Below are 23,595 nucleotides of genomic sequence, written 5' to 3' on the forward strand. Positions count from 1 at the left end.
GCAGGTTAAAGTATCAAAACAAACTCTGAACCAATGACATTAATTTGGGGACAGGTCGAAAAGCATTAAACATGTATGGCAATTTAGCTAGTTAGCTTGCACTTGCTAGCTAATTTGTCCTATTTAGCTAGCTTGAACTTGCTAGCTAATTTGTCCTGGGATATAAACATTGAGTTATTTTACCTGAAATTCACAAGGTCCTCTACTCCGACAATTAATCCACACATAAAATGGTCAACCGAATCGTTTCTAGTCATCTCTCCTCCTTCCAGGCTTTTTCATCCTTGAACTTATATGGTGATTGGCATCTACACTTTCATAGTATTACCACAGCAACCAGCAAAACAGTTAGTCTTTCAATCACCCACGTGGGTATAACCAATGAGATGGCACGTGGGTACCTGCTTCTATAAACCAATGAGGAGATGGGAGAGGCAGGACTTGCAGCGCGATCTGTGTCAGAAATAAGAATGACTTCTATTTTAGGCCTTGGCAACGCAGACGTTTTTTGGCGCAATAATTGAATAACATGGCTTTCTAAATTTATTTTGCAACGCACGCGACGTGTCCGGTCTGGTCAGCATATTAGACTTACCCAAAAACACTCACAGCTGTAATTCCTGCAAAAGGTGATTCTAACACGTATTGACTCGGTGTTGTCTAATCAAGATTTGAGTGTTTTTATTTTTCATTAATAAATACATATTTTTCTTCCACTTTGACAGAGTTGTGTGTGTGGATTGTTGACAAAAGGACAATTAAATCCATTTTAATCCCACTTTGTAACATAACAAAATGTTTAAAAAGTTGAGGGGTATTGTATATTTGACCAGCCCCACTGTCCTCTACAAAGAGGAGCTGACCTTCACAGGGCTGTTTGTTCTTCAGGTCGCAGCAGGTAGTCTGTCAAAGGTATTCATATTCTTTGCCTCAAAACACAGCTCTCTGGTAAGATGGTATCATACAGACTTGGAAAATAAAAAAAGCCCCAAAGGTGTACTTTGTTTTCTCATCCTTTTATAGCATAGAGAGTAGATAGGATTCCATGTATCTTCTACTCTGGTTCTGTTTGACTGCACCCATAGAGCACTGCTCAGTCCAGTTCCAGCCTGTGGATTATCTTTGAAATAGACCCAGCCTAGCCTGTCACTGGCTGCTGCATTGATGTATTCAGGCTAAAATATTTTGAGTGAGACAAGCCTTTTCTCAAATCAGTGGCACACTTGAGAACCAATGCACATATTAATGTCACAAATCAAATTTTATTTGTCGCATGTGCAGAGTACAACAGGTGTAGAACTTTACAGTGAAATGCTTACTTACAAGCCCTTAACCAACAAAGTAGTTAAGAAAAAAGGTTTAAAGTATTTACTAAAATAAACAGAAATAAAATACAAAATAAGAAGTAACAATAAAATAGCGGTAGCGAGGCTATATACAGGGGCTACCAGTACAGAGTCAATGTGCGGGGGCACTGGTTAGATGAGGTAATATGTACATGTAGGTAGAGAGAAAGTGACTGCATGGATAATAAACAGTAGCACCAGTGTAAAACTGGGGGGTGGGGACAAATAGTCCGGGTAGCCATTTGATAAGCTGTTCAGGAGTCTTATGGCTTGGGGGTAGAAGCTGTTAAGAAGCCTTTTGGACCTAGACTTGGCGCTCCGGTAACGCTTGCCATGCGGTAGCAGAGAGAACAGTCTATGACTAGGGTGGCTGGAGTCTGACAATTTTTAAGGCCTTCCTCTGACACCACTTGGTATAGAGGTCCTGGATGGCAGGAAGCTTGGCCCCAGTGATGTACTGGGCCGTACGCATTACCCTCTGTTCTGCCATGCGGCCGGAGGCCGAGCAGTTGCATCATCTGTGGATCTGTTGGGGCGGTATGTAAATTGGAGTGGGTCTAGGGTTTCTGGGATAATGGTGTTGATGTGAGCCATGACCAGCTTTTCAAAGCACTTCTTGGCTACTGACGTGAGTGCTACATGACGGTATCTTTGCTTTCTTGGGCACAGGGACCATGGTGGTCTGCTTGAAACATGTAGATATTACAGACTCGGTCAGGGAGAGGTTGAAAATGTCAGTGAAGACACCAGTTGGTCAGCGCATGCTCGGAGTACACGTCCTGGTAATCCGTCTGGCCCTGCGGCCTTGTGAATGTTGACCTGTTTAAAGGTCTTACTCACATCGGCTATGGAGAGCATGATCACAGTTGTCTGGAACAGCTGATGCTCTCATGCATGCTTCAGTGTTCCTTGCCTCAATGCGAGCATAGAAGATATTTAACTCGTCTGGTAGGCTTGTGTCAATGGGCAGCTTGTGGCTGTGCTTCCCTCTGGGGATGACGTCATCGATGCACTTATTGATGAAGCCAGTGACTGGTGTACTCTTCAACATGTTCCAGTCTGTGCTAGCAAAACAGTCCTGTAGCTTAGCATCTGCGTCATCTGGCACTTCCTTATTGAGCGAGTCACTGGTACTTCCTGCTTTAGTTTTTGCTTGTAAGCAGGAATCAGGAGGATAGAGTTAGTCGGATTTGCCAAATGGAGGGAGAGCCTTGTACGCTACGCATCTCTGTGTGGAGTAAAGGTGGTCTAGAGTTTTTATTCTAATTTTAAAAAATTCTCTGGTTGCACATTAATATGCTGGTAAAAATGAGGTAAAATGTTTAAGTTTCCTGGCATTAAACTCCCCGGCCACTAGGAGCGCCGCCTTTGGATGAGCATTTTCTTCTTTACTTATGGCGTTATACAGCTCGTTGAGTGCCGTCTTAGTGCCGGCATCGGTTTGTGGTGGGAAATGGATCAACTTTCTTGGTAAATAGCGTGGTCTACAGCTTATCATGAGATGCTCCTCAGGTGAGCCAAACCTCGAGACAGCCTGAATATTAGATTTTGTGCACCAGCTGTTATTTACAAATAGACACAGATCGCCACCCCTCATCTTACCGGAGGCAGCTGTTCTATCTTGCCGATGGACTGAAAACCCTGCCAGCTGTATGTTATCCACGTTGTCGTTCAGCCACGACTTGGTGAAACATAACATTACCGTTTTTAATGTCCCGTTGGTAGGATAGTCTTGATCAGAGCTCATCCATTTTGTTATCCAATGATTGCACATTGGCTAAAAGCAGTGGTGTAAAGTACTTAAGTAAATATACTTTAAAGTACTACGTAAGTAGTTTTTTTGGTTAGCTGTACTTTACTATTTATATATTTGACTACTTCTACATTCTTTAAGAAAATATAGTACTTTTTACTCCATACATTTTCTTTGAATGCTTAGCAGGACAGGAAAATAGTCAAATTCACACACTTCTCAGCTGAACATCCCTGGTCAGCCCTACTACCTCTGATCTGGCGGACTCACTTAACATACATGCTGTTGGAGTGTGCCCCTGGCTTTCCAATAAAATGGTGCCATCTGGTTTGCTTAATATGTGACCGACCGGCTCAAATTGGTCTTATGTAGCAACATTTTATAAATTGTGTTTTTGACATTGGATAAAAGTGGAGACTCTTAGCTACAAAATTGTATATCATACACTACAGTTGAGGAACAATGGGAAAGTCATTTTGCTTTGAAAGTTGATAAACTTGTAAACTCACTTTTGAGGAAATGGCCTTTGAATGTTTTGGTACTACTATTGGAGAGCCATTTGTCTACACCCATTCACCATTGTTCACACCCTCTTAAGCTTTAGCCCCACCTTTCTCTTTAAGGGTTGATCCGAATGTACTAACAGCAGCAGTCAAGCGCCCAAGCTAACTTGCTAGGTGAGTGAGAGAGAACAGCTCACTGAACATTACTAGCCCAAACAGAGCTGGTTAGGCTGTTATGTTATACAGAGCGTTGATGACTGCAACTGTGCTGTCAGATTGTTCATTCGTAAATTCAGAGCGACACTGGCCATATTCAATCGGTGTGAGTGTAAATACATTGGTTATTCTGCGCTCTCTGGCACACTCATACGAGAGTGCTCTGAAATCGGAGTTGATGGCCAGATTGAATTTACGAATGCACCCGAAATGGTTACTTGCATAGTGGAGCTAGCTAGGTAAACGATGAACCATAACCACAACTCATGACGTTACTACCCTGCATGAATCTGCAGGTAGCTAACAACCAGGTTCGATGTTAGCTAGCTAACATTAGACTATAGCTAGCCAAGTTAATGGCTCTGTCAAAATTTGAAAACTAATATCTGATAATGTAGCTATCCAGACTATCTTACCCGTATACATTTTCATGGTTGGACGCGTCTCCTGTCGGATGCCATGGTTGCCCTTAGTTTCCGGATTACATCTTCAAACTATCATACTCGAATTCCACTCATTTCAAAACTCAGTCCTCCAGAAAGTGGAGAGCAATACATTTTTTTTTTTTACGTGTTAGACAGGATTACCTAGATATACCTACCAGCTCAAATAGACAGAAGTGTGCTAAATGGTAGACCAATCCAAACTCATCTCTCGGCATCTCAGCCAATCGTGGGAAGGTTGCTGCTTTTTCTTTGGCTAAACCAACTAAGCTCGTAATTGAACAATTTTATTCGTATTTACAGATGGCATACACATTTGTTTTTAAAGGCACATGAAAGTTCACATGTTCAAGAAGGCATTTCTGCCAAAAAACACATTTTGAAAAAAAAATAAACTTTGTTCAAATGGCTCTCCTGGGAAGTAGTGACCCGCGACATACGCCTAGTTTTCTGAAACGGATCACATAAGGAATAAAAACATTTTCACTCTTACTTTTGATACTTGTATATTTTAGCAATTACATTTACTTTTGATGCTTAAGTATATTTTAGACCAAATACTTTTACACTTAAGTAGAATATTACTAGGTGACTTTTACTGGAGTCATTTTCTATTCAGGTATCTTACTTTTACTCAAGTATGACAGTTGGGTACCACTGGCTAATAGGGCCGATGGTAGAGGGGGATTACTCACTCGCCGTCGGGTCCTTACAAGGCACCCCGACCTACGTCCCCAATATCTCTTCTTCATGCAAATTACGGGGATTTGGGCCTTGTCAGATGTCTGAAGTAAATCCTCTGCGTCCGACTCGTTAAAGAAAAAATCTTTGCCCGGCATGAGGTGAGTAATCGCCTTCCTGATTTCCAGAAGCTGTTTTCGGTCATAAGAGACAATGGCAGAAACATTATGTACACAATAGAAGAGAAAACACAATAGCACAATTGGTTAGGAGCCCATAAAATGGCAGCCATCTCTTCCGGCGCCATCATAACAATCCATGTGATTTGAAAACTTTTCTTACCACAACCAGGATCTCTACTTCATACATTTTCACTCCAGCATATGAGCACATTAAATGTGCTGGTGTCCGCTATGACATTGGATGGTGAGACAATGGCTTTTCAATTCACAGCTGAACACAGTTAACAGCATTTATGTAGAGGATAATTCGTATCTAGTGTGGCGTAAATATTTTGTTTACAGTTGCTTTAAACATGCCCACACACACAGTCCTAGTAGTCATTACTTTATTCTTAGTGCATTCTGAAATATTCAGACCCCTTACATTTTGTTACGTTACAGCCTTATTCTAAAATTGATAATAGTTTTTTTCCTCATCGATCTACACACAATACCCAATAATGACAAAGCAAAAACAGGTTCAGACATTTTTGCAAATGTGTATATATATACATTTTAAAATGCATTCACATTTACATAAGTATTCAGACTCTTTACTCAATACTTTGTTGAAGAAACTTTGGCAGTGATTACAGCCTCGAGTCTTCTTAGGGATGACGCTACAAGCTTGGCACACCTGTATTTGGGGAGTTTCTCACATTCTTCTCTGCAGATCCTCTCAAGCTCTGTCAGGTTGGATGGGGTGCGTCACTGCACAGCTATTTTCAGGTCTCCCCTGTGATGTTCGATCGGGTTCAAGTCCGGGCTCTGGCTGGGCCACTCAAGGACATTCAGAGACTTGTCCCGAAGCCAATCCTGCATTGTATGCAGTATGCTTAGAGTCGTGTGCTTAGTCGTTGTCCTGTTAGGTGAGGTCCTGAGCGCTCTGGAGCAGGTTTTCATCAAGGATCTCTCTCTCTGTACTTTGCTCTGTTCATCTTTCCCTCGAGCCTGACTGGTCTCCCAGTCCCTGCCCTTGTAAAACATCCCCATAGCATGATGCTGCCTCCACCATGTTTCACCAGGAAGAACCTGGTGTCACGTCTGGAGGTTCCCTGGCATTCAGGCCAAATAATTCAATGTTGGTTTCATCAGACCATAGAATCTTGTTTCTCATGGTTTGAGAGTCCTTTAGATGCCTTTTAGCAAACTCCAAGTGAGCTGTTGTGCCTTTTACTGATGAGTGGCTTCTGTCTGGCCACTCTACTATATAAGCCTCATTGGTGGAGTGCTGCAGAAATTGTTGGAAGGTTCTCCCATCTCCACAGAGGAATTCTGGACCTCTTTCAGAGTGTTCATTGGGTTCTTGGTCACCTTCCTGACCAAAGCCCTTCATTACTCAGTTTGGCCGGGCGGCCAGCTCTATGAAGAGTCTTGATGTTTCCAAACTTCTTCCATTTTAAGGATGGAGGCAACTGTGTTCTTGGGGAATTGCAATGCTGCAGACATTGTTTTTGGTGCACTTCCCCAGATCTGTGCCCCGACAGTGCAGTCTCGGAGCTCTACGGGCAATTCCTTCAACCTCATGGCTTGGTTTTTGCTCTGACATGCACTGTCAACTGTGGGACCTTGTATAAGACAGGTGTGCCTTTCCAAATCATGTCCAATCAATTGAATTTACCACAGGTGGACTCAAATCAAGTTGTAGAAACATCTCAAGGATGATCAATGGAAACAGGATGCACCTGAGCTCAATTTCAAGGCTCATAGCAAAGGGTCTGAATACTCATGCAATACTGTTTTTAATACATTTGCAAAAATGTGTCATTATGGGGTATTGTGTGTAGATTAATGAGCACATAAAAAAAAAAAAAATGTAATCCATTAGAATTGGGCTGTAACATAACAAAATGTGGAAAAAGGGGTCTGAATTATTTTCTGAACGCACTGTATTTTCTTTATGCAGATTCTAGTATATTTGCATGAAAATGTTTTGCCAATTGAAACATATCTACTGTAAATGTTTTCAATTAAAATATTCAAAAAGAAAGAAGAATAGCTTTTAAGCAAAGAGCAAACATTTTTTTATATTGAGGCGTTCTTTTGAAACTGCTCTTACACTTAAAGGGCATTATTATTTTCACAGTATTATTCCCACCTCTGTGTGGAAATGTGTATAATTGTGTGTAGATTAATGAGGATTTTTTATTTATTTAATCAATTTTAGAATAAGGCTGTAACGTAACAAAATGTGGAATAAGTGAAGGGGTCTGAGTACTTTCTGAATGCAGTGTATAGATATTGCATTACATTCTGCTGTATGAGGCGTATGACTGTGTGATCGAGAGATAGTGATCCAGAGGCTCTAGCTAGCTGGTAGCTGATGCCCCGTGTGGGGATGTCATCAGAGCCTAATGAAGACCCCAGAGACACAGCCCTCCCTCCCCATGGACAGACCAGCTCGGCTGGATCCCACTCACTACTGCAGCACTGTCATTAATAAACCACAGCCAACCACAGGCACCCTGCAGAAGGAATTACTTACCAACTTACTGTCTAAACATGGGGGTGTGTGTGTGCATGTGTGTGCATCTATACTAGGTACTGTAGTGTAGGTAGGTGGGGATGTGTATTTGTGTGAGAAAGGCTAAATGAAAAATCTGTCTGATACAGAACCTATATACACTAGATTTTTTTTGTTGCTATTGTATCGTTATATTAACCACCTCTAATGATGCTATTCTTTGGACACCGACAATGCTGTCTAGATGCTCTTGTAACAGTTTAACTTTACGTCCGTCCCCTCGCCCATACCTGGGCGCGAACCAGGGACCCTCTGCACACATCAACAACTGACACCCACGAAGCGTCGTTACCCATCGCTCCACAAAAGCCGCGGCCCTTGCAGAGCAAGGGGAACCACTACTTCTAGGTTTCAGAGCAAGTGACGTAACTGATTGAAACGCTATTAGCGCGTACCCGCTAACTAGCTAGCCATTTCACATCCGTTACACTCACCGTGCCACTACTATTGCAAAAAGGAAATGTATTTAGTGTATGTTTGTTTCATATGGTCAAAGACTTTTCTTGCCATTTATTTACTATAAGAACATTTTAAAAGAAAATTGTAGCACTTGAAAGTAGGGAGAAGAAAAAGGTTGAATATTTTTTATTAAAGCAATTTGAACTCACAGTAATGAAGATAAAGGGTTTATGACAGTACAGCAGCCTCTACTGTGGCCATTGGTCACACAGAGGACAGGTAGGGGGTGAATGCTGCATAACTCCTTTACTCTACTCTTGCATGTCCCCACTTTCACACACTGATTTAGTTGTGAAATGCTCTCTTTAATGTGTAAGGCAGCAAATCACATAGCTATTATAGTATAATAATTCGTTTTGGAAACACTGATTTATGTCCTATACATTTCAGTGTATGTAATGTGCTATGGGCTACTTTGGAGAGTGCCTTTATAGTTAATTGATGGTCTGTACTCTGTTACTTCTGCTAACTACTATATTAAAAAGGCCTTAATCCTATGCTGCGCAGTAACTGACCTAATGGTGTATAGGGAACACACACCGTAGGACACAGATTGGCAGCTGTGCATCTGCCATAGTGGTATCTGTTGCCTCGGGCACAGCTAGCATCAACACTGTCTTGCACGCCTGCTATCCTCAGTTCACAGGGTTGACATCTATGGCTATGCGGACCTGCCCTTGTTGAGTGGTGGAGCACAAAGCTGGCCCTCACCACATGGTGTGGGAAACATGGCAAAGCTGCGTTGACATTGCCTTTGAAGGCCATTGACGTTGCCTTTTTATCAGTTTTGACAATCTGTTAAACTGAATTCTAATCTGCTTTAGCTAGTGCTGAATATGTTCTATAATAGATATGCAAAAGTAGCTCTAGTTGTATTTTTTTTAAGCACCGAGGGATAGAGCTTAAATGCCTGATATGATGTTGTAAAAGCAGTATATGTGTGTTTTATGGCGAGTGTAAGAAATTGCTCTGGGCAGGGCAGCGACCGCCTTGCCTGGGATGGACAGGCGGTATTATAGGATAGCTGGATTAGAAGGCCCCATCCCCTCTCAAATACAGCATTAAGTGTGGGGCGATGATAGGAGGCTGTCTCTGGGCCTTATCTGGAAATAGCTGCTGGTTCCATGATAATGGTTATCGATTAAAGCTTTTAGGAAGCAGCAGCTGCTGATGACAACTGCTGGGGGTGTTATTGTTGAGTTGTCGGCTCTCTCCTCCATTACTAACTGCTGTAATATCTGAGTGCGAGCATGCAGATGTGATCTTAATTAAACGCTGGCTTTGACTTGACACTTAAGCCCTAATGGACTTTTACAAGTATTCTGTTTTTATGACTGTTGTATATTGAGGGAAAAAGTGTTGCATCTCGGCATAGAAAGTTGAAAGTCCTCATCTTTTAGATGGTGCCGATCAATAATAACAATGGGGGATAGCCATTGCTTTATCTTGTAGTGTTTACAGAAAAAATGAACCATTACGTATTTTCATAATCCATAAAAACAAGAGTTCAAGTTTTTGTTCCCATTGGTGTTCATGCACTGACATAATTCAAGCATCTAGGCCTAATGACATTATATACACATTTTGTGCCTCCTTCCCTACAGGTATACTGGAGACAAAACGACTTGAGATCATCAAATCTAATGGCACCATCGACCAGGTCTTTGGCGACGTCATCTACTACGCAGCAGATCTGCCCATATGGTGGCAGGTGCCCCAGTATGTGCTCATCGGAATCAGCGAAATCTTTGCTAGCATCGCAGGTGAGTGTAATGCTGGTCTGTTGCCCAGAGGATATAGAAATGTCTAAAGGAAGCGTATATAGCATTATAAAGAGATGCAGAGATCTTATAATGACAATGATTGTCTAACAGATTTGGTTACAAGTGATAATTTGGTCTTGCAGTCATACAGTCAGTACTAATAGAATGTTTGTTAAAATAGTTGATTGTTAAAATGTATCTTGATTGCACCACCGCTATTATCCAGTAGCCAATTATATAATGTTTTGTTAAAGGGGAAGTTGAAGTGCAGTAGTCTATGTAATGGTAAAGTAACCTTTTAGTATGCATTGTGATTAATAGTCCTCTCCTCCAGCCTTTGAACAAACCTGACATTGTTTTCCTCTTCATTCTTATGCCCTAATGACTCACCCAATCAATGGTTTTCTGTTCTAAAACACAAAACCCTTCCTGCATCCTTACACATGTATAGCAACTGTTGCCTGTGCTACTGTTGAAATAGCTAGGTAAGGAATCCAGGGAGGGATACATTAGTAGGGATGGTTTGCCCCAAAGAAAACCTGCGATAAAGTATCTAAGTCAGATTTAGCATTGGACTTTGCTGAGCAGCATGATCTGCAGCCTCTACAGTACCTCAACAGACAGTGGACAACCACATTCATATAGTTTGATTGTTCTCTGTAACCACCACCAGTGCTGGCATGCTACATTAGTTCTACCTCTAGTACCTGTACAGCTACTAAGGGTAACATTACATTCTATAACATTGGCCCTGTCCATGAAATGCCATCCGAGTGAATGGCAAAAATACATTGTGCATTTGGTTCAAGTATTTTGAACACAGCATGTAGGCTACTAGAGCTCTTCTCAGAAGTTCACCCACACTAGTTGACACCCTCACACAGTGAATTGGACCTGCAGTAAATGGTACCGTCTGAGTAAATGGCAAAAATACATACATGAATTGCTCTCTGAGTGAATGGAATACTTTGTGTCGTAAACAAGGATTTTGGTCTTGAGCATTTGGTTCAAATTACTTTATGTATGCTTTTTTGAACACAGCATGTAGGCTGCAATCATAGAATTAGGAGGATCTCTTCTCTATGGCTGCAAGAGCTCTCCTCAGGTCATCCTGGTTCATACCCTCACACAGTGAATTGGACCTGCAGTGAATTATCCTTTCCTTACCCTTCCCAAGAACATTTTTAAGTTATAGTTTTAGCTTGTTGTGGTATGCTGTCCAACTTGTATTTCCCAGTTTTTTTTTTCCCCCTGAGAGAAAATAAACCCCTATGATTTCTGTTAGCATTTTCGTCATGATGGTTGATAGTAAGCGGGTAAGTGTCACTCAATTTCTAGCATAAAGTCTTTACTCTCCCTCGGTGATTGCAGAGAGCCATTATATGGTTGATGACAAAAAAGTCAAAGCAGTAACACAATAGTATGCGACAAATACATGGGCTCTGCATGGGCATGGCAAAGCTAAAAGAAGAGTTAACAATATGGATCTATAGATAACTATTATGCCAACAATCATATATTTGTTGTTTGGAAATTAAACCAATTCACGCTGATCCACTCATCGAAAGTAAAGGGAAATGATGCTTTCAATTGTGGATAAGAATTGTCAGTTGTGCAGAAAGCATTTGTACACTTAATGTATAAAACATTAATATTTTACTGACACAAAAATATCCAACCATGTCGAATGAAAACATTTTCTATTGGATTTTATAAAATTATAGCTGTCATTTTTTTTTATACGATATGACTTTACCCGCATGAAATCTGTGGATGGAAACGTGGTTAGTAAGGTACGTAATTGTTACCCGGAAATGATTTGATATTGAGATAACATCGGCATTGGACCTTGGTGGTGAAATGCAAACTTTGAACTTCAATTTACACAACTATATTAGATGTACAGTGGTTCTTCTTTTTAAAAGTTGCGTCATACTGCAGCACAGCTTGCGGGGTGCCACAGAATTATATGGCATGGGGCCTCCCGAGTGGCGCAGTGGTCTAAGGTACTGCATCGCAGTTGCTAGCTTTGTCACTAGAGATCCTGGTTCGTGTCCAGGCTCTGTCGCAGCAGACCGGGAGACCCATGGGGTGGTGCACAATTGGCCCAGCATTGTCCGGGTTAGGGGAGGGTTAAAAATAAATAAAGAATTATATGGCACGTTATTTGTCAGCCATTGTTGCCGTTAATACTAGTTTGACCACCAGAGGGCATCTTTGAGAAGTTAAGTTATTGAAATGACATGGAGCTGTAGACCTACAGTAAGAGTCCTGTTTAATTTACTTATTGGCATACAGGCCTACTTCAATTTACAGTATATCAATCATTCATTCATTCATGTGTGCACGTCATCACACAGCATACAAGTCGTACATGTCTTCTAAATACATTAAAGCATTTTAGTTATAAAATGAAATAACAAAGGGAGCCTTGACTATTTAAACAATGAATAAATGTCAACATGTCGGCTAAAGCGATTGAATTCAGGAATGCATTTGTCACGTTCTGACTTTAGTTCCTTTGTTTTGTCTTTTGTTTTAGTTGGTCAGGACGTGAGATGGGTGGGTTGTCTATGTTAGTTTTTCTATGATTTTCTATTTCTGTGTTTGGCCTGATATGGTTCTCAATCAGAGACAGCTGTCAATCGTTGTCCCTGATTGGGAACCATATTTAGGTAGCCTGTTTTCTGTTGGGTTTTGTGGGTGGTTATTTTCAGTCTTTGTGTGTCTGCACCAGACAGAACTGTTTTCGGTTGTTTCTTTGTTGTTTTGTTATTCAGTGTTCAGTTTTGATTATTATTAAATATCATGAACACTTACCACGCTGCACCTTGGTCCTCACCTTCTTCCACCGACGACAGCCGTTACAGCATTTGACTGTTTTTAATATTAGGAAAATATGGCGCTGTACCACATGACTGGTCGGGAGTAGGCCTAGGCCACGAAGTGACTGCCAGTGAAGAGCAAAATAATCCACACCCTAATTGTAGGCTAACCAATAGCCAATCGAGATTCAGTGAAAATAAAAATCTCATTGATTTATCAAGACCAGTCCCCATCCTGTGCCTAGTGAGCAGTTCGTCAAGTTCTAATGTCAGAAGAGGAATGGAAATGTCAGGGTGAACCGACGACCTGACGAACCTGCCACGTATGTTGACTCTGCCTGTCGGAGGTGGAATTCCAGACTGTCCTGGCATGGATTGTGACTCCATCTCGTTCCTCGCCCTCTTCAACTCGTCATTCTCCACCTGGCTCTCCGCCAATGCCGCCTGGCTCTCCCCCAATGCCGCCTGGCTCTGGACCAATGCATCAGCTTTCGCCTGTATCTCTGCCCCCAGAGAATGTTTTTCTTTCTGCTGGTCTGCCTTCAATGACTCGATCTCGGTCTTCAAAGTTTGACTCTGATCCATGAGCACCTTCATCAGATGATCAGATCATCCTGAGCCCCCATCGATTACTGTGGCCTATGATAGAAAGGTAGATCAATTAAGAAGTAAGTGACTCCAACACACATGCTGCGTACAGAAACACATATTTTTAAGAAACCGCTTTCTTGGGGACCATGCATTTTTCGGGGCAGCCCGTTGTCCAGCCCTTTGTCCACTGATCTCCACGGATGGTTGTTGGCATGGTTGTATGTTCTGCAAAAACACATTCACATTTTTAGTACACAATTATCTATTGTATTACACAGTATGCCAACACATTGATAGGCTATACCATTTTTTTTAAAGAAAATGCGCTGAAACCAAAATACCTTTTTAGTTTTGGTGATCCTCTCATCTCCGGCTCATTTTCAAGTCCTCTGGTGGTTAGTCCTAAACTTGGAATGGGTAGCACCATAGTTTTCATCAAGCCAGCTTCTTTCTATGTCCATTTTGTCTGTTCTCTTTGGACATAATAATATTATATATATATATATTTTTTTTAGATAAACAGCTCGTTTTTTTAAGGGTAGAGTTTGGGGCGCTGTGAGGAGTAGTGGAAAGGTGTTACAATAGGCCATAAGTATACAGCAGTTCGCCGATTGTCCTCACTCTGATTATGCTGTAACAACATACTGTAATAGCACCATGACCAGTATTAGCAAATCATGTCTAGTATATAATCTCTCCTCCCTCACATCTTTGAAGGTTAAGCTGTTGTGAAATATTACATAAGCTGATCATCTTGGCACTATGAGCAGAGCACCATTTGAAATCAATAGAATCCTACCACATTATTATTATTTTCTTTCTATTTCTCCTGCAGTCATGAACATTACCATGCTAAGGCTTCTGTTTTGGACAGATTTCAATTACCTGGATGACTGGGGTTGTTGAGACCTCGGTCCATGATTGAGCCATCCTCCCGTCTGTCTATTTGGCTCGCTGTCACTTCCTCACTATATTTTACATTGCATACAAAAATATATTTTGTAAGTCCTCAAGATCTATTGTTTCATATAAGAGGAATGCTTTTTTCCTCATTTTCTTCAACATGTCTTTCATGCATAACCTCTCTATAAGTTAGTGCTAGCTCTTACTGAAGATTGTGTTTCTCCTCCTCAGCCCAACAATGGCGTCGCCACATAGGAGACCCTTAGCAACTTAGTGTTTAGTCTTTTGTATTGTGCCTAGGCGAGTAGACTGAAATGTAAGCCATGTGACTGACTGTTCAAGACTGTCTCGAGTAAAACCTCCAGCATCCAGTTAGCCACTCACTCCTGGCACCCTTAGCTACTGACTCATTCTAAGGAAGTGTATATGACTGGCTGTCTGCAGCTGATGTCCTCTCATCAGGTGCCCTGTCTTGTTATGGTCATAATCTCTGTGGATCCCCTACCATCACACAAGCCAACCATATTGACTGTTGTGGAGGGATTGGTGCCAATGGCAGCTCTTCCACACTATGGCCCCTGGAGGCATTACTGCTAACAACTGCAACCAGGACAAACCCTAACCAGGGAAAAATACACTGTAGGTACAGTAGCTGTTGTGTGGCTGAGGGCAGATGATTTATTCACCTGAAGTAATGTACTCACAAATAAAAAAAAATATCCACATTATCAGTTAAATTGTACATAATAAAGTTATGTTTGGAACAGCGTACACACTGGTTTTCCCAGGTGTCTATTAAAAACAACTGTCAGTCATACTTTATTACTGTACTAGTACACCCATGAAATTCAAATACAGACAGAATAAAGCTGTGGGGAGCCCTTAAATAAACTTCCCCTCCACTTTTTCCACACCACCCCACTGGGGATATCTTCAAGGAAAATTAGATGGCAGAATTGTGACATACAGTGGGGAGAACAAGTATTTGATACACTGCCGATTTTGCAGGTTTTCCTACTTACAAAGCATGTAGAGGTCTGTCATTTTTATCATGGGTACACTTCAACTGTGAGAGACGGAATCTAAAACAAAAATCCAGAAAATCACATTATATGATTTTTAAGTAATTAATTAGCATTTTATTGCATGATATAAGTATTTGAAAACCTACCAACCAGTAAGAATTCCCGGCTCTCACAGACCTGTTAGTTTTTCTTTAAGAAGCCCTGCTGTTCTCCCCTCATTACCTGTATTAACTGCACCTGTTTGAACTCGTTACCTGTATAAAAGACACCTGTCCACACACTCAATCAAACAGACTCCAACCTCTCCACAATGGCCAAGACCAGAGATCTGTGTAAGGACATCAGGGATAAAATTGTAGACCTGCAAAAGGCTGGGATGGGCTACAGGACAATAGGCAAGCAGCCTGGCGCAATTATTAGAAAATGGAAGAACTTCAAGATGACGGTCAATCACCCTCGGTCTGGGGCTCCACGCAAGATCTCACCTCGTGGGGCATCAATGATCATGAGGAAGGTGAGGGATCAGCCCAGAACTACACGGCAGGACCTGGTCAATGACCTGAAGAGAGCTGGGACCACAGTCTCAAAGAAAACCATTAGTAACACACTATGCCATCATGGATTAAAATCCTGCAGCGCACGCAAGGTCCCCCTGCTCAAGCCAGCGCATGTCCAGGCCCGTCTGAAGTTTGCCAATGACCATCTGGATGATCCAGAGGAGGAATGGGAGAAGGTCATGTGGTCTGATGAGACAAAAATAGAGCTTTTTGGTCTAAACTCCACTCGCCGTGTTTGGAAGAAGAAGAAGGATGAGTACAACCCCAAGAACATCATCCGAACCGTGAAGCATGGAGGTGGAAACATCATTCTTTGGGGATGCTTTTCTGCAAAGGGGACAGGACGACTGCGCCGTATTGAGGGGAGGATGGATGGGGCCATGTATCGTGAAATCTTGGCCAACAACCTCCTTCCTTCAGTAAGAGCATTGAAGATGGGTCGTGGCTGGGTCTTCCAGCATGACAACGACCCGAAACACACAGCCAGGGCAACCAAGGAGTGGCTCCGTAAGAAGCATCTCAAGGTCCTGGAGTGGCCTAGCCAGTCTCCAGACCTGAACCCAATAGAAAATCTTTGGCGGGAGCTGAAAGTCCGTATTGCCCAGCAACAGCCCCGAAACCTGAAGGATCTGGAGATGGTCTGTATGGAGGAGTGGGCCAAAATCCCTGCTGCAGTGTGTGCAAACCTGGTCAAGAACTACAAGAAACGTATGATCTCTGTAATTGCAAACAAAGGTTTCTGTACCAAATATTAAGTTCTGCTTTTCTGATGTATCAAATACTTATGTCATGCAATAAAATGCAAATTAATTACTTAAAAATCATTCAATGTGATTTTCTGGATTTTTGTTTTAGATTCCGTCTCTCACAGTTGAAGTGTACCTATGATAAAAATGACAGACGTAGGAAAACCTGCAAAATCGGCAGTGTATCAAATACTTGTTCCCCCACTGTATGTCTGGGGAAAAAAGTTTCCCCTGGTCTTATTCTGTTTGAATACATCCTTTTTAATACATCTAGGGCCCACCTCCTACCCCTTTACAATTCCTTTATCCTTGGAGGGACTATGGTAATTCTTTCCTTATGCACCACCTGCAGTTTGCCTGCTTTCGGGCATTAAGGATATGCAAAAATGTTGCAAAATGATCCCCTCTGGGATTGATCTTTTAAAAAAATAAAACATTTAAGCTAATGTTATTTCTCAAGAAAAAAAAATCTACCCCTCCAACAGCCCTCGGGAGAAGGCAAAATAAAATATTTAAACTTTGTTTGTTTTGCGTGTGGTTGGGAAGCGGACATTATTATTCTAATTAAATCTCAACTCATTCTATATACCTCCACATAGACAAGTAAGGGATTGAAAATTAAGAATGTGACAAATGTAAAAAAAAAAAAAAAAAAAAAAATCGTAAATTGACATGTGAATTCACACTTCAGATTTGGTCCTGCGTATGACCACTACGGGGCAATGCAGTTCAATCTACTGCAGTCATGGCTACCAGACAGCGCTGACCTTACTGCTGTCCCCACCCACTCAGCAATGATGGTAGTTAATGCCGTTTTTAGGTTCTCTGTGTGCCTGTCCTCCATGTTCTCAGTTGTCCTGTACATGGGACTTCATGTCCCACTTCTCATCAATGTGATGTCTCGTTGCAGTGAGGTATGACTGTTCTTTGACATCCAACAATCTGTTGTTAAAACTACGTATGGTGTTTGAGAGCTTGCGCTTTATACTTTGAGCGATCATTGTACATTTTCTTCATCCGGGCTGTCACGGTTTTTCGACATGGCATCCTGTAGTCTGCTTCTATATATGCCATCAGGGCAGCGAGCCAACATCCTCTACCATTGACAATGGCTGCATATCAACTGCAATCATTTTTGTAGTCAGCTCTGTGATTTTCTCACTCCGTCCCTTACTGCACTGCTGCCAGCAACGGGTTGGGGGTCTCAGTGCCTCCCTTTCAGATGGTGAAGCATTGCACCTGTACTGCCACTGTAGCTCAATTCCACCTCGCAAAGTTTACATTTCACCACCTTCTCTTTTAACCTCAAAGTATTAGCAGACAGGACTTTGCTGCTGTCACTTCCCTGTCTCACTCTCTGCCATTTTCCCAACTGTTAATGAAGATGACGTGCGGAGCACTTTATATCCATGGAAAATCATTTTAAAAAAGGATGTCTTCTAACGTTATGGCATTGTTGTGTTAGGTATTTGTAGAATTTTTATTTTTCTCTTGATGATGATCTGGACCTGTTAGTGGTAGTTTTGTTATAACTGCACTGCGATGTACACTACCATTCAAAAGTTTGGGGTCACTTAGAAATGTCCTTGTTTTTGAAAGAAAAGCAACAACAAAAAAATGTGTCCCTTTTTAAAATAATACCAAATTGATCAGAAATACGGCGTAGACAATGTTAATGTTGTAAATGACTATTGTAGCTGGAAACGGCAGATTTTTTTATGGAATATCTACATAGGCGTACAGACGCCCATTATCAGCAACCATCACTCCTGTGATCCAATGGCACATTGTGTTAGCTAATCCAAGTTTATAGTTTTAAAAGGCTAATTGATCATTAGAAAACCATTTTGTAATTATGTTAGCACAGTTGAAAACAGAAGCAATAAAACTGGACGCCTTTAGACTAGTTGAGTATCTGGAGCATCAGCGTTTGTAGGTTCGATTACAGGCTCAAAATGTCCAGAAACAAATAACTTTCTCCTGAAACTCGTCAGTCTATCTTGTTCTGAGAAATGAAGGCTATTCCATGCGAGAAATTGCCAAGAAACTGAAGAACGCTGTGTACTACTCCCTTCACAGAACAACGCAAACTGGCATTAACCAGAATCGAAAGAGGAGTGAGAATCCCCGGTGCACAACTGAGCAAGAGGACAAGTACATTAGAGGTTCTAGTTTGAGAAACAGATGCCTCACAAGTCCTCAACTGGCAGCTTCATTAAATGGTACCCGCAAAACATCAGTCTCAACGTCAACAGTGAAGAGGCGACTCCAGGATGCTGGCCTTCTAGGCAGAGTTGTAAAGAAAAAGCCACATCAGACTGGCCAATGAGAAGAAAAGATTAAGATGGGCAAAAGGACACTGGACAGAGGAACTCTGCCTGGAAGGCCAGCATCCCGGAGTCGCCTCTTCACTGTTGACATTGAGACTGGTGTTTTGCGGATACTATTTAATGAAACAAGGACATTTCTAAGTAACCCCAAACTTTTGAACGGTATTGTACATTTTGTTAAAAAAAATACATTGGTTAGGGATTTTTTTTCTAAACCATCCCAATTTTGTTTAAACGTTCACACCCCTATTGAAAATAGTCCTGCAAATTCCTCTGTTCACTACATGTCCCATTGTACTATGTGCATTGTCAGAGAGAACTAATGCATTCACCCTATGGTATGTATTTCATTAAACAGTAACCAATACTTTAAAAAAAAAATTTGCTGTCAAAAGGTTACCTGACGATATAACGAAATGTTTTCAGGTGGAAACAAATGGAAAGGTCAGGTGTGTTGTGGCAGAGCGTTTGACACAGTGTAATAAAGTTTCCACGCCAGATTATTTTTTTTCTATTAGGAAAGTGTTTTGTATCCTAACAAGCTACATTAGTCTCAGACCAGGTAGCTGTACGAGGAGTTGTGTGTCACATGGATTTCTTGTAATGTTCCCCTCGGAGGAATGCCTAAAAAGGCATCCGTACTTAAGAGGCTCCTTTATCTCTCCTGACAGCTGCAGCTATAGGGCCTTATTTGAAAAATCACAAGTTTGAGGCACCATGAAATTATCAATGTCAGCTAGCATGCAGCTCTTATTGCAAAAGAAAAATGATTTAAAAAAAAAAAATATATATATATATATATATTTTTTTTTTACTCGTTTTCCTTCCCCCTCAACCCCATCCTCTCTCCTGACACATAAAATATTGAGAGACCTTTTCCAGAAACAATTGTAGCTGAATAGGCACTTGAGATGGTCCCCTGCTGCTGTAAGGTAGCCTGCGGGTGTAGGAGGAGAGAACAACCCTATGTTTCACTGATATTTAGCAGTCAAACAGTGCAGCGGCAGGCCAAGTCTCATGTATATAAATTGATCACATTGTTGTTATGGATGAAAGGCCTGTTATTCTGATGCAAATCTAATCTCCTGTAAGTGGAGTTCTACAGTGATGCATGAGAGGTGTTTCCATAGTGATCGCCCCCTCGCTACTTTGTCTGGGTGGGACCCATGGGTAATAAGTCATCCTGACTGTAACACACACTGTCTGCTGCTGACCACTACACTACCTACTAGGCTTGGGCGGTATACCGTATATACCAGGGTATTTGGAAAAAGCCACGGGATAGTTTTTCAATACCGTTGAAACTATTTATTTGACGTTTTTAAATCAATTTGTAGATACAAATAGTTACCTGCAGTTAACGTGTGCAAATCATTAGGAAATAAAGAGCAAATACTTTCTTAATTTCACCTGGTAGTCCCCCGTCACATGGTGTTTGTTTAAAAGCACACAACGAACCCGTTAGCCTTGTGAGTCACCCACTGTTGTGTAGCATGCGCCAGGTGATCTAATTACAGTATGGAACTATTTGCCAGCTACATATCTAAATTAACTGTCCAAAATGTGCTAAATGCTCTGCAGTTGTGCATTTGGTTTACTAATTTAGTAGCCAATTAGCTATCTAGCAAAGTGGTTAGCTTCTTCCAAAATCAAGCATTTGCTTGGTAACAGCAGAGAATCCTCTCCTGGTTCAAGAGCCTTGCTGGCTAATATGTGTTTTGTGCGTGCAGCAAACTGGGAGTAGCATTTTTGAGTTACTTGTATAGTTTAGGTCAAACTGTACGAAATGTTTGCAATGCGCTGCTTAGCCTTTAGTTAGCATTCTCTATGGGATTTTACATGTACTTGTTAGCATTGCTAACCTTCGGATTTCAGAGTATCATTGGGTTTGAAAACAGCACCCTTTGTGTTCAGTGCCATTATTATCAAATACCCCGGTATAGCACAAGGTCGGTATGACAATCTGGATAACTCCCAAGCCTACTACATATCCACACACCACACAGCCAATTGACTGTCCTCTGCCAAAGTCATCTAAAAACACTTTGAACTGTTCCTCACCCCAGGCCGGATGTGCCATGGTTGGAACATGGACATTGTTTGCCCAGAGTCTAGAAATGTGTTTGGATCAGTGTTTGCATCTGTCAATGTTTACTCTGTATGACCGGATGTACTGCATGATTGTGTTTGTTTACTTGTTAGTATTTCTTGTTTTTTCTATGGATCTCTGAGTTCAGTGTCTGTCTCCTCTCCCAGGTCTGGAGTTTGCCTATTCAGCTGCCCCCAGGTCCATGCAGAGTGCCATCATGGGACTGTTCTTCTTCTTCTCTGGGATTGGTTCCTTCGTGGGCTCCGGCCTACTGGCCATCGTCTCCCTCAAGGGGATTGGCTGGATGTCCTCCCACAAGGACTTTGGTAAGAGCGAGAAAACACTCATCCAATACAAGTTCTTAAGTAGGTTCTTCTTTTGAGACAATGTTCATTACTCATATAATAGGAGTTGGACAGGCTCTTCAGGGAGAAAAAATGTGAGTGAGAATGACAGTGCATTGTATTGCCTCAGCCTGCATAATGATCTGTATACCGACTCTAGGGAGGCCTGCCATCACAATCAGCCTTAAACATGGCCTCTGAAAACTACCTTCAACTCCCTGGCCATTGATCTGTATGAACACAGTTTCAGGGATGAGGAATGGTATAATGTTCTGGCTCCACTCATGCACACTGTCTAGAGCTTTTATAGATGTTACTGTAAAATTGGTGTGACAAAAACATCAGCAGTGTGTCATAGCTTACTGTTGTCCTCGTATAAAAGAACACAGTATTGACATTTGGATTCCCTCTGCAGTATTTACTTTCACATCAACGGAAATGTATTTCCTGGGGGGACGCGTCACAAGAATTGTCATGTCGTCCTGATTTAATATCCACTTAAGGAGTTTGTAAATTGGTTGCACCAAAGAAGGAAAAAATTATCCTGGTGCAATTGTCTTATTTTAAGTGTTTCCTGTAATAAATAGAGATGTCAGACTAACGACAAAAGGTTTGTGTAAATCTGTCGTAGTGCTAGAATAAATAGTGTGGCGGTGGCAGCAGATGGATGTGTTCCCTGGTGAAAGGAGCCCCCCGGCCCAGATGCACTTTCCAGGGAGCATGCGGAAAATACGCCGCACTGTAAATTGTTTAACCACAAACACCTAATAGCTCATTAATACAGTGTGCCGACAGGTTGGGAGGTATTTTGATGACATTAGCACTTGGAGATGCTTGGCACGGCTTCATAAATCCATCCTTCGACTTGCCTAGCCTCGCCCGAGGAGCCGTTTGTTTAGTAAGCATAATTTGATTGTTAAACGAGAGCCTGGTTTGCCTGCAAGCTTTCTTTCTCTCGCTCTATCTCGTGCTGCTTTTTGAAAAAGTCATTTTAAAGAATAACCGCACAGAGTAGGGGTGGGCGAACAAACAGAATAAAACATCCAGGTGGCCAAAGCTTTGGCCTCAAAGCCTGTCAGTTTGTTGTGCAGTTGCTTGTTGTCTTTCCTTCACATACTTTGCTGGGCTTTACCTGTCTCTATTCCCCCCACCCCCCTTGGCTCAGCGCTCTGCAGGAGCGATGGAAGTGGATCCTCCTCATTTCCATGGCTGAGGGCTGTGTGATGCGGAGGCAGAGCGAAGCATGGAGTAAACAGGAGGTTTGGTGAGCAGAGTGGTGCAGACCTGGGGATAGACACCCAGTATTAATGACAAGCTGGGGGCCTGATTACACAGCCCTCTCCTCTTAAGTAAAGCTGCCCCTGGAGTGCGCACCATAGAGCTGCCACAGCCAGCCAGCTAGCTACCTTGGCAGCTGGAGGTTACTACTCACCTCTCTCTCACTACACCACCTTCTCCCTTCACGTCTTGTCCTCACAAACTAGCAGCAGGCATGCGCAGGTAGAGAAGCAATGTAAGATACGATACAGTCCGTCTGTCCAAATGTAAAAGCATATGCCTTTGGTAACTGTAGTAGAGTCACAACCAAAATTATTGGCACTTGAAACTCATTGAAATCCTGTGGTTTGAATTGAAGAGGGTAGTCCATAAGCGCAAATGAAGGATATCAACGATCTGGGAAGATTCTGTGTAGAGGAATGGTCTAAGATCCCTCCCAATGTATTCTCCAATCTCATAAAATATTTTTGAAAATGGGTCTGTGACATTTTCCTCGCAGGGGGAGGGTGCTGGAGTATTGAAAACAGGGGTGCCAATAATTTTGACACCCAATTTGTATTTCCCAAAAATTAATAATAATAATACTTGTTAAACATTTTTTTCTAGGCAATTGTATCAGTATAAAATATATATATTTTTGCATATAATATAGCTCAGTATTTGTATTATCTTACTGTATACAGTATTTTTTTGCTCATCTTTGTCAGGGGTGTCAGTTATTCTGGTCGTGACTGTATTTGTATTATGTTTTGGACTTGGTGACTCTTAACTCTCCTGCTGTCTTCCGGTCAAATTGGACTGAGTTTTCTCTCTGAAAAATGTAGTTCCTTTAATCTGATTGTCATAAGGTTCCATGACTTTGTCCACACAGGGCATCTGAACACACAAAATACATTTTGATGATTTTATTACATTTGGGGTGTTTTATTTAACTTTTGTACACCTGTGGTGTTCCCTGTCAAAAATGACCGGTCATTACAAATGAATGGGTGAGACTA

At 41.7% G+C, this 23,595-nt stretch overlaps 1 protein-coding gene across 2 annotated transcripts in view; it reads left to right on the top strand.

Annotated features, from left to right (window-relative positions):
- Positions 1-23,595, top strand: part of slc15a4 (solute carrier family 15 member 4) — a 41,074-nt gene that overhangs the window by 9,231 nt on the left and 8,248 nt on the right. For both annotated transcript variants that reach the window (XM_023979209.2, XM_023979210.2), the window contains exons 7-8: positions 9,751-9,909; positions 21,143-21,301. In XM_023979209.2, the coding sequence (XP_023834977.1) occupies positions 9,751-9,909; positions 21,143-21,301 (318 nt within the window). The remainder of the gene's footprint in view (positions 1-9,750; positions 9,910-21,142; positions 21,302-23,595) is intronic.

Source organism: Salvelinus sp. IW2-2015, linkage group LG33 (assembly GCF_002910315.2).
Source record: "Salvelinus sp. IW2-2015 linkage group LG33, ASM291031v2, whole genome shotgun sequence".
Taxonomy (NCBI): Eukaryota; Metazoa; Chordata; class Actinopteri; order Salmoniformes; family Salmonidae; genus Salvelinus; species Salvelinus sp. IW2-2015.